The 12,313-nt window shown below is 40.3% G+C and overlaps 1 protein-coding gene across 1 annotated transcript in view; it reads right to left on the bottom strand.

Moving 5' to 3' along the window:
• The window catches only part of LOC133607802 (cullin-5), a 43,292-nt gene extending 34,401 nt beyond the window's left edge, over positions 1–8,891 (bottom strand). The window contains exons 1-3 of the mRNA XM_061962765.1: positions 8,775–8,891; positions 2,010–2,119; positions 1,826–1,925 (exon numbers count right to left, since the gene is read on the bottom strand). Coding sequence (XP_061818749.1) covers positions 1,826–1,925; positions 2,010–2,119; positions 8,775–8,798 — 234 coding nt within the window. The 5' untranslated portion in view covers positions 8,799–8,891. The remainder of the gene's footprint in view (positions 1–1,825; positions 1,926–2,009; positions 2,120–8,774) is intronic.
• Positions 8,892–12,313: the final 3,422 nt, after the last annotated feature.

The raw sequence follows: 12,313 nt of genomic DNA, 5'->3' as shown, positions 1-12,313 counted from the left end.
ATTCCCCCCAAAAAGTGCAGTTCCCCTTTAAGCTCAAACACTGAATCAGGAGAATACATATTCACAGACTCATTTTGAAACGTATTCACTTTATAGACATTTCTCCAACAGGAGAAGCAGTTTCATTTTTTCTTTTCTTTAGTTATAGCGGAACTGTGCATAAGAGTTTCATGCATTTTGAAAATGTTTTACTTTTTCACATTAACAGTCTTTGGCTACGAAAACTTATTTGACATTTTATATATATGATAAAGACATCATTGTTTTCTGTGTGATTCATGAGCAGTAATTATTAGTACCTATTGGTCTACATATAAAAGGCACTAACTTTCTTTTTTGTCGTTTTAACTTGAACCCCCCTAATGTATTGGTTGTACACTCTGTGCCTGCCACTTCAAAATAGTCTGGATCCGCCTCTGCTACTATGTTTACTACGACTGTGAATCTTGGGCACCGCACGATTCAATTGGATTCTTGGGAGTAACGATTCGATTCAGAATCGATTCAAAACGATTCTCGATTCAAAATCAATACTTTTTTAATAACATTGGGTGCAAGTTCTATGATTAATTAAATTCCTCCATAAAATAGATAAACAGCTCTGATCAATTTCTTTATTACTTAAAAGAAAACCGGTTTTGTTTAGTAAAATCCTACTCAAATATTTAATTATCCATCCATCCATCCATTTTCTACCGCTTATTCCCTTTTGGGGTCGCGGGGGGCGCTGGAGCCTATCTCAGCTACAATCGGGCGGAAGGCGGGGTACACCCTGGACAAGTCTCCACCTCATCGCAGGGCCAACACAGATAGACAGACAACATTCACACTCACATCCACACACTAGGGCCAATTTTAGTGTTGCCAATCAACTTATCCCCAGGTGCATGTCTTTGGAAGTGGGAGGAAGCCGGAGTACCCGGAGGGAACCCTCGCAGTCACGGGGAGAACATGCAAACTTTATGTCAAATACAAATAAGGCAACCAGAGAAGTATGTGAACATTTCTCAGTATATTTGTACAGCAGATATGAGCATATACATTAACAATATGATTTGTCTGAGTGGCTGGACGGGACGGAGTTACAAAAAATTTAATACAATTTAAAAAAATAATACTTTTTTTAATGAATCGATTAAGAATCGTTACAAATGAGAATCGCGACTCATTCGAAAATCTGGTTTTTTTGACACCCCTTATGTTTACCTTTTGTAAATGGCTTGACTAATATACAGGAAAAGGTGTGTGCTTATTGGAGGACATTTAGATGTTAAGTGGCTGTCCAGCTTTGCACAAGTAGACACGCTGCAGGACTGCTTGTATCGGAGCGCTGATATCGGAGATTTTAGATGCAAGCCTTGTTTTTTGCTGATATCAATATCGGGTCAGGGAAACCCCTCATTTTTAAAACAAAATCGTCAACATAAAAAGTATTACATAAAATATGAATACGTTTACATCATGTTTTTCAATATCCGTAAAACAACAGCGGTTAGACTGCAATAAAAATGGAGATCATAACAATTAGCTGCGAGAATTTGCCCACTTGACCCAGCTCTGTCTGAAGTCTCCAGCACACGTGTGTGACAGGCAAAGAAGCTCATTTGGTGCCACCCACTGGTTTGCATGTACAAATCTCAAGATCATTGTATCGTTCTCCCCTTTTAATATCCCAGTCAGAGCAGTTTCATGCTGTATCACTATGACAACCAGCAGTGCAAAGTTGTCATAGGACAACTATGACAACTCTGCACTGATATGAAATAGGACTGAAAATACATTAATAAAAATGTGGCATGTAAATAGACTTGAGGGCTTGTCTTACTGCTTGTGCTTGTTTGATGAAATCCAGAATGTCCTCTTTAAGGGCCTGGTGGATCTTGGCGGGGCCTTTGTCATCCCACAGGCACACTGCATGGACATCTCTGTGGGGACGAAAAACACAATGTTGAGTTGTGAAAGTCCACCCCCCTACCCCCCTACCAGTTAGATTTTTACGACAAACTTACGAGAAAAGGTCAAACCACTGCTGCTTGGTGACGGACTCTTGCCGTAAGAGCTTTAGCACGATGGGACGCATCAGGTCCCATTTGTCCTCAAACTGAAGGGAGCCTTTGTTCTGGAAAACAAGCTGTTGTTATGATATTGGAAGACTGAGCAGATGTGTAAAAAGGAATCAAACATTTAATCATTTGATCTTGCCGAAGGTCACAAGGAAGCAGCATGCTTTCCTTGGAAGTATAAATCCAAGAAAGACGACGGGATTGGGACTTTTAGTCAGAATTGATCCCACGTCAACTGTGTGACAGCAACCTAAGTGAAACACTACATTCTTACATGCCTTTAGTATTGATCATCTTCATTTTATTTTTAAAGCAGCTGTCAATCAAAGGCTTCTATGACAAGCACTAAATAGCACTTATCTGCACATGATGTGCCGCAGAGCCTCAAACTTTTCCAAATTGGCGTAACAGCGTCACCTAGTAATGCGCATCGCAGGAACGACGATAATACGGGGTATGAACATTGTGTAGAGCAAGGGTGCCCACACTTTTTCTGCAGGCAAGCTACTTTTTGATTGGAGGGGATCTACCTCATTCATATATATCATTTATATTTATTTAATTATGAAAGAGACGTTTTTGTTAACAAGTTAAAGGTATTTAATGATAATACAAGCATGTATATTCCTTTCTTTCATGAAGACAAGAATATAAGTTGGTGTATTACCTGATTCTGATGACTTGCATTGATTGGAATCAGACATTAATGCTGATAACGTCCACATTTTCAAATGGAGGAAGAAAAAAAGTCCTCCTTTCTGTCCAATACCACATGAAAGTGGTTGTTTTTTGGCATCTTATTTGTCCAGCTTCCATACTCCTTTTTATACACTTTACAAGAAATACATTGTGCACGCCAGTTTTCTGAGACTCTTATTTTGTTAGCGCAGGCAGGATGACGGAGCGCTTTTATTGTGAAGATAGGAACTGTGCAGTCGGTCTTTAGAGTTTTGACGGCAGGTACGGCGCGAGAGTCTGTTGAAATACAAAGTGTTTCTCGTCTTCCTGTCGGTAATTTTTTCTTAATAATGAGCTTGCAGCAGCCAGCGTCATCTCACAAGACTCCGGGTGCCGTGAATGTCAATCAAGTGACGAAAGTGACGTATTGGTGAAGACTGATGATCGCTAATTTTTAGGTCTATTTTTTTAATGCCCGGCTGGCGATCGAGTGACACACCCTCCACGATCGACCGGTAGCTCGCGATCGATGTAATGGGCACCGCTGGTGTAGAAAGTGCTATCTATATCACGTAATTCTCAAGTTTTGGCAGTCTGTCCTTAAAAACAGCAGAGTGCTTCAAGTCATGTCATAGCGATGATCTTTGACTAGGATTTTGCCAGTTGGGCCTTAAAAATAACAGTACTCCTGTTATTAAGGGGACTTATAATAGTATTTTTTGTAGTAGGTCTTTAAAAGCGGCAGAGCGTTTGTATCTTATAGACGATCTTTGACCAGCATTTTTTCAGTGAGTCCTCAAAAACAGCAGAGCACTCCTGTTTTGAGGACAGTACAGCGCTTCCTCACATATGAGATCTTTGACTTACCTTTTTGCAGGAAAGTCCTGAAAAGCCAAAAATATCTGTTTCTCAGCTGTAATACACTTTTCCACCACTTGTGGCGGTATTGATATCAAATAAACAGAAGTCTGGTGCGAAAGTCATAGGAGAATTATGACTTAAGTGTACCTGTATGTTAATTTACACTTAAATTGTATTGACAGTTATTTAAGAAACATATATATTATCATTAATTTAGTTAGAATGTATTTTATTTTAGCACTGTGTAGTTATTTTTCATCAGTGCCTTCTTTTGAAGTATATTTGATTAGCATTTATTTTTGATAAAGAGAATCTCTTACTGGCATTTTTGCAATATGTTCTTGAAAACAGCAGAAAGCTCCTGTCACGGAAAGGATCTTTGAATAGTGTTTTTGCTCTAGGTCTTCAAAACAGCACAGTGCCCATGTCTTATAGATAATCTTTAACAAGCATTTTTGCAATTTTGTTATTCTTATAGCCAGACCTGTGTTCATTTCCGTACCTGGCGGTTTCGGCCGGGACGAGGGGGCGTACCACCTGTCCCACACCTGGGACAAAGTCCTGAAGAAGTCGGACTGCAGATGGCGCCGATTTCAGGGTTTTGGAGGTGCTAGGGTACCAGGAGGTGCAAGCGCATTTGTGCAGTACGTCGTAGCATTTTTGCAGTATGTCTTTAGAAACACAACGCAGATCTGTCATTTAGACGATCTTTGATTAGTGTTTTCGCAGTAGGTCCTTAAAAATGATCCTGCCACAAGTGCTCTGACACAAAAAACAAGAGGCAAAAGGTGCGTTTAATCAAAAAGGTCAACCAACGAATGAGATTTCTCTATAGAATCTCCTCTCTGGTCAACAAAAGCACCTTGAAGATTCTAGCGGGAACTCTTGTTCAACCCTTTTTCGATTACGCTTGCACCTCCTGTTACCCTAGCACCTCCAAAACCCACAAATCTAGACTCCAAACATCTCAGAACAAGCTAGTCAGGTTACTTTTAGACCTCCACCCCAGATCCCACCTCACTCCAACCCACTTCTCCAAAGTGGGCTGGCTCAGGGTGGAGGACAGAGTAAAAAACTTGCACTGAGCCTAGTCTATAAAATCCGCTACACTTCCCTGATACCAAAGTACATGTCAAACTACTTCCTTAACGTAAATGACCGCCATAACTACAACACCAGGGGGAGCTCCACTAACCACGTTAAACCCAGATTCCGATCTAACAAAGGTCTTAACTCATTCTCCTTCTATGCCACATCAATGTGGAATGCGCTCCCAACAGGTGTAAAAGAAAGGGCATCTCTATCCTCCTTCAAAACCGCAATAAAAGTACACCTCCAGGCAACTTCAACTCTAAACTAACACCCTCCCCAGATTGTTAATAATCAAATGTAGATACTTTTTCTCATGCTTTCTGATCTCTCTCTCTCTCTATGTCCACTACTTGCTGTACATATCCTACCAAGTCAGACCTACACTGTTTCAATGTCCATTTCTCTGTTCTCAATTGTTGATGACTGAAGTGATGATAACAACCAAACCTAACCCCCCCCCTCCACATCCCGGATTGTAAATAATGTAAATAATTCAATGTATATACCCTGATGATTATCTTGTGTGATGACTGTATTATGATGATAGTGTATATCTGATAGTATCTGTATCATGAATTAAACAAGTTGAAAAACTTATTCGGGCGTTACCATTTAGTGGTCAATTGTACGGAATATGTAATTCACTGTGCAACCTACTCCACATCGAGAGGAGCCAGATGAGGTGGTTCGGGCATCTGGTCAGGATGCCACCCGAACGCCTCCCTAGGGAGGTGTTTAGGGCACGTCCGACCGGTAGGAGGCCGCGGGGAAGACCCAGGACACGTTGGGAAGACTACTACGCCTCGGGGTCCCACAGGAAGAGCTGGACGAAGTGGCTGGGGAGAGGGAAGTCTGGGCTTCCCTGCTTAGGCTGATGCCACCGCGACCCAACCTCGGATAAGCGGAAGAAGATGGATGGATGTGCAACCTACTAATAAAAGTCTCAAACAATCAATCAATCAATACTGATGATTAACTTGTGTGATGACTGTATTATGGGTTGTACTTGTATAGCACTTTTCTACCTTCAAGGTACTCAAAGCGCTTTGACACTACTTCCACATTTACCCATTCACACACACATTCACACACTGATGGAGGGAGCTGCCATGCAAGGCGCTAACCAGCACCCATCAGGAGCAAGGGTGAAGTGTCTTGCTCAGGACACAACGGACATGACGAGGTTGGTACTAGGTGGGGATTGAACCAGGGACCCTCGGGTCGCGCACGGCCATTCTTCCACTGCGCCACGCCGTATTATGGTGATAGTATACAGGTAAAAGCCAGTAAATTAGAATATTTTGAAAAACTTGATTTATTTCAGTAATTGCATTCAAAAGGTGTAACTTGTACATTATATGTATTCATTGCACACAGACTGATGCATTCAAATGTTTATTTCATTTAATTTTGATGATTTGAAGTGGCAACAAATGAAAATCCAAAATTCCGTGTGTCACAAAATTGGAATATTACTTAAGGCTAATACAAAAAAGGGATTTTTAGAAATGTTGGCCAACTGAAAAGTATGAAAATGAAAAATATGAGCATGTACAATACTCAATACTTGGTTGGAGCTCCTTTTGCCTCAATTACTGCGTTAATGCGGCGTGGCATGGAGTCGATGAGTTTCTGGCACTGCTCAGGTGTTATGAGAGCCCAGGTTGCTCTGATAGTGGCCTTCAACTCTTCTGCGTTTTTGGGTCTGGCATTCTGCATCTTCCTTTTCACAATACCCCACAGATTTTCTATGGGGCTAAGGTCAGGGGAGTTGGCGGGCCAATTTAGAACAGAAATACCATGGTCCGTAAACCAGGCACGGGTAGATTTTGCGCTGTGTGCAGGCGCCAAGTCCTGTTGGAACTTGAAATCTCCATCTCCATAGAGCAGGTCAGCAGCAGGAAGCATGAAGTGCTCTAAAACTTGCTGGTAGACGGCTGCTTTGACCCTGGATCTCAGGAAACAGAGTGGACCAACACCAGCAGATGACATGGCACCCCAAACCATCACCCAACCATGCAAATTTTGCATTTCCTTTGGAAATCGAGGTCCCAGAGTCTGGAGGAAGACAGGAGAGGCACAGGATCCACGTTGCCTGAAGTCTAGTGTAAAGTTTCCACCATCAGTGATGGTTTGGGGTGCCATGTCATCTGCTGGTGTCGGTCCACTCTGTTTCCTGAGATCCAGGGTCAACGCAGCCGTCTACCAGCAAGTTTTAGAGCACTTCATGCTTCCTGCTGCTGACCTGCTCTATGGAGATGGAGATTTCAAGTTCCAACAGGACTTGGCGCCTGCACACAGCACAAAATCTACCCGTGCCTGGTTTACGGACCATGGTATTTCTGTTCTAAATTGGCCCGCCAACTCCCCTGACCTTAGCCCCATAGAAAATCTGTGGGGTATTGTGAAAAGGAAGATGCAGAATGCCAGACCCCAAAACGCAGAAGAGTTGAAGGCCACTATCAGAGCAACCTGGGCTCTCATAACACCTGAGCAGTGCCAGAAACTCATCGACTCCATGCCACGCCGCATTAACGCAGTAATTGAGGCAAAAGGAGCTCCAACCAAGTATTGAGTATTGTACATGCTCATATTTTTCATTTTCATACTTTTCAGTTGGCCAACATTTCTAAAAATCCCTTTTTTGTATTAGCCTTAAGTAATATTCTAATTTTGTGACACACGGAATTTTGGATTTTCATTTGTTGCCACTTCAAATCATCAAAATTAAATGAAATAAACATTTGAATGCATCAGTCTGTGTGCAATGAATAAATATAATGTACAAGTTACACCTTTTGAATGCAATTACTGAAATAAATCAAGTTTTTCAAAATATTCTAATTTACTGGCTTTTACCTGTATACTGTATTTGTGCCATGAATTGATTAACGTGGACCCCGACTTAAACAAGTTCCATCCATCCATCCATTTTCTACCGCTTATTCCCTTTGGGGTCGCGGGGGGCGCTGGAGCCTATCTCAGCTACAATCGGGCGGAAGGCGGGGTACACCCTGGACAAGTCGCCACCTCATCGCAGGGCCAACACAGATAGACAGACAACATTCACACTCACATCCACACACTAGGGCCAATTTTTAGTGTTTAGGTGCATGTCTTTGGAAGTGGGAGGAAGCCGGAGTACCCGGAGGGAACCCACGCAGAAAGATCCCGAGCCCGGGATTGAACCCAAGACTGCAGGACCTTCGTATTGTGAGGCAGATGCACTAACCCCTCTGTCACCGTGAAGCCCGACTTAAACAAGTTGAAAAACTTATTCGGGTGTTACCATTTAGTGGTCAATTGTACGAAATATGTACTGTATTGATCTACTAATAAAAGTTTCAATCAAAAAACATTTTGGGCAACAGGTATTTAAAAACAGCTGTTATTCGAGGGATCTTTGAATAGCATTTGTGCAGTACGTCGTAGCATTTTTGCAGTATGTCTTTAGAAACACAACGCAGATCTGTCATTTAGACGATCTTTGATTAGTGTTTTCGCAGTAGGTCCTTAAAAGTGCTCTGACAAAAAAAAAAACAAGAGTCAAAAGGTGCTGTTATGCCTAGAAAGAGACCAGCAGGGGGGTTTAGTGACGGCTCAGCGTGCAGAAAATACCACGCAGTAGCCTTTTGGCAGCCTTTAGCGTGGGTTTTTAGGGGGGCTCGAGTCAGCTGCAGATTCCTGACTTGACAGATGATATTCAAGCTTTGCGCGGCCACCGCTAATAGTTCCTCTTCTGCGTGGGTTGCGCCGGACAAAAACGCGTCCACACCCGGTTATGTGGGGACATGCGGCCCAGGACACAGTCTTCACGCCGCCGTGGGCTGCCTTTTTCCCTCTCTTGTTTAGGTGTATAATACCTTAGCCATTTAGCCAAGCTAAATCTCAAGACAGGGAGAGCTAATGCTAGCAAACTTAAAATGCTCCCCGCCGGCGTCAAGCTGACGACCCGCGGGGTTTCGGTGACTCGGGTGCTCTGTGAGCGTGAGACTTTATCAGCGACGCGACACCTTGCCGGTGACACGCACTTCGGTGGCCGTGAGGTGGAAATTAATTGAATAGGAGCGGGGGTCTTACCTTTAGCAAATTAGACGACGCCATGTTCCCTTAACTTATAGTCTCGCCGAATCTCGCGTGAACAGGCAGTGGGTTGTCATATTATTGAATGGCTCTTCTCCAGTATTTACACTTACACTATTTGGATTGCACTGTATGAACGGGACAAGCGGTAGTAAAATGGATGGATGAAAAAAAAATTAAAAGGAATTTTACATTTGTAACCTCATTATACTTTTGGTTAAGTTTTATATTCATAAATGTAAGTTTTTTGTGCCTTTAAAAAATAATTAGAACTCTATTTTAAAACACTCTCTACCTCTAACAACCAAAAAGCTGTGAAATCTATGATGCTGTGTGCCAAATTTGGATTATTTACGGAACATTTTGTTCCATATACTGTATATTTTGCATTCTATTTTAGTTACTTAAGTAACTAAAATAGAATGCAAATCCATTTCTATTGTATTATAATTATCACTAATAAAGAATTATTGTTGAATTTTCTGTTTGAGTGTCAGTCCTGACAAGATAGCACAAAAACAGACGTAAATACCACTGCATTCCATTTCTATTGTATTATAATTATCACTAATAAAGAATTATTGTTGAATTTTCTGTTTGTTATAGTCCTGACAATATAGCACAAAAACAGACGTAAATACCATTGCATTCCATTTCTATTGTATTATAATTATCACTAATAAAGAATTATTGTTGAATTTTGTGTTTGAGTGTTAGTCCTGACAATATAGAGCAAAAACAGACGAAAATAGCATGTTCCTAAACAGTTCCCTAAACGTTCTTGCCAAACGTTCTTGGCTAACGTTCTGCTAACCAAGCAAGAACTCCACAACCTAACGTTCTTTGAACGTTACAAACTAACGTTCCCATAACAATGCCACTACGTTCTCCTAACGTTCTCATAACGTTCGCGTGTTACCTGGGTTTATCGAGTTTACAACCCCGCTGTTCTGTACTATTTCTGTACTTGTTTTGTTTATTGTTTCTTGATTGTAAGTAAATGTTCATATTATAAATAAAGGTTTATAAAATACATTTAAAAAAAAGTATTTACACTTACAAATTCGTACTATGGAAAAAAAAATACATCAAACCACTATGGAAGCCCGTTTCCGCCACAAAAAAAAAATTATGAGATTAAAAGTCATAATGATGAGATGAATCAAAGTTTGGATGGAAAGTCATAATTATGAGATAAAAAGTTATAGTTATAAGCAGGGGCGCCGAAAAGGGGGGGTAAAGGAGACGGATTCTAGGGGCCCATATAGGGGGACCCAGATGATGATGATGATGAAATTATCAATCAATCAATCAATCTTTATTTATATAGCCCTAAATCACAAGTGTCTCAAAGGGCTGCACAAGCCACAACGACATCCTCGGTACAAAGCCCACATACGGGCAAGGAAAAACTCACCCCAGTGGGACGTCGATGTGAATGACTATGAGAAACCTTGGAGAGGACCGCATATGTGGGTAACCCCCCGCCCCTCTAGGGGAGACCGAAAGCAATGGATGTCGAGTGGGTCTGACATAATATTGTGAGAGTCCAGTCCATAGTGGATCCAACATAATAGTAAGAGTCCAGTCCATAGTGGGGCCAGCAGGACACCATCCCGAGCGGAGACGGGTCAGCAGCGTAGAGATGTTCCCAGCCGATGCACAGGCGAGCGGTCCACACCGGGTCCCGACTCTGGACAGCCAGCACTTCATCCATGGCCACCGGACCTGTGCCCCCCCCCCCCCTCAAGGAAAAGGGGAGCAGAGGAGAAAAGAAAAGAAACGGCAGATCAACTGGTCTAACAGGGGGGCTATTTAAAGGTTAGAGTATACAAATGAGTTTTAAGATGGGACTTAAATGCTTCTACTGAGGTAGCATCTCTAATTGTTACCGGGAGGGCATTCCATAGTACTGGAGCCCGAATAGAAAACGCTCTATAGCCCGCAGACTTTTTTTGGGCTCTGGGAATCACTAATAAGTTATAATACAGAAAAAATAATGACACTGTGTTGGGGGCCCTGTAAAGATTATTTTCATGGGAACCAAAATCCCTAGCGGCGCCCCTGGTTATAAGACAAAAACTCGAAATTACGAGATAAAAACGTCTAAATTGTAAGATACGAATTCATAAGTATGAGATTAAAATAAATAAAAATATGAGATAACAAAAATCATAACTATGAGATTTAAAAAACACGAAATAATGAGATTCAAAAATTTAAATTATGGAATAAAAAGTTTAATTATGAGATAAGAAAATCGAAAGTATGAGATGAAAAGTCATAATTATGAGATAAATAAGCGACATGAGATAAGAAAGTAAAAATTATGAGAAAATATTAGATTAAAAATGTGAAATTATGTGATTAAAAAAAATCTAAATTATGAGATAAGTATAAATCGCAGTTATGCCATAAAAAGTCATAATAAAAAGTCTAAATTAAGATACAAGAAATTCGAATTTATCAGAAAAAAAAAATCATAATTATGAGATACAGAGTCGAAATTATGAGATAAAAAAAATTATAATTATTGGATTAAAAAAATCGAAATTATGAGATTAAAAATCGAAATTATGAGATAAAAAAATCGAAATTATGAAATTCGTTTGAGTCATAGTTATCTCATAATTAATCAATGAAAGCTAGAAATTATGAAATACATAATATCTAGAAATATTTTAGTCCTAAATGCAATTTATCTCAATCTTTATATCATAAAACGATCTATTTTCAAGCACTATTTCATTATGGATTAAAAGAAAAAAAAATCTCCAATGAACATATATAAAGGGTTGTTATCTTCGGTACAGCAGCCAATAAAAAGATGACCTTGACATTATTTCTATGAGTTATGACCAGAACGTTTTTGTGTTAGTTATCATTCTGTGTGACAGAAGCAAACATAAATCCATCCTCCATTTGACAACAAAAGAAACACACAAACACGTCGTACATACATATATGTATGTATACATATATGTATTGTCTTATATAAATGCATTCCTTATGAAGAACACGCAGAACAAGAGGCAGGAAATAAGTAGTTTAGTTTCCCCTACTGATGTAATCACTGCCATGGCTTTTGTTTATCTTTGGTCACAGTCACACTCTGTAGTGATTTGTTTATTTAAGGGAATAGTGCAATTGTGACAATTCATTCTGATTAAATCAACTCGCTGTCTTACAATTGGCCTCACGCTACTTCTGTTGGTTGAGGATTAAAAACTGCATATTTTGTAAACTAGTAATCTTAGTGAGGAATTTTATATTTTATATATAAATGTATTTATATTTTATATTTGATATTTACATATACTATCTTATTTCAATCTATTTGTCAGTGATGCTGTCACCCCCTAACCAAAGTTATGTTCTAATCATTTTAATCAGCTGCCGTCGAAGAATGTTTTGTTATTTACCACATTGTTTACATTTGGCACGGTTGTTTTGAAAGCCTTCCGGGATTATGACGTAACAACAACAAAACACTCTGATTGGTCGAGACAGTAGTTACGTCATCGCCATGCGACACA

This window comes from Nerophis lumbriciformis, linkage group LG09, assembly GCF_033978685.3.
Source record: "Nerophis lumbriciformis linkage group LG09, RoL_Nlum_v2.1, whole genome shotgun sequence".
NCBI lineage: Eukaryota > Metazoa > Chordata > Actinopteri > Syngnathiformes > Syngnathidae > Nerophis > Nerophis lumbriciformis.
Note: the sequence above shows the minus strand (reverse complement) of the source record. Positions and strands in the feature narration are given on the sequence as shown.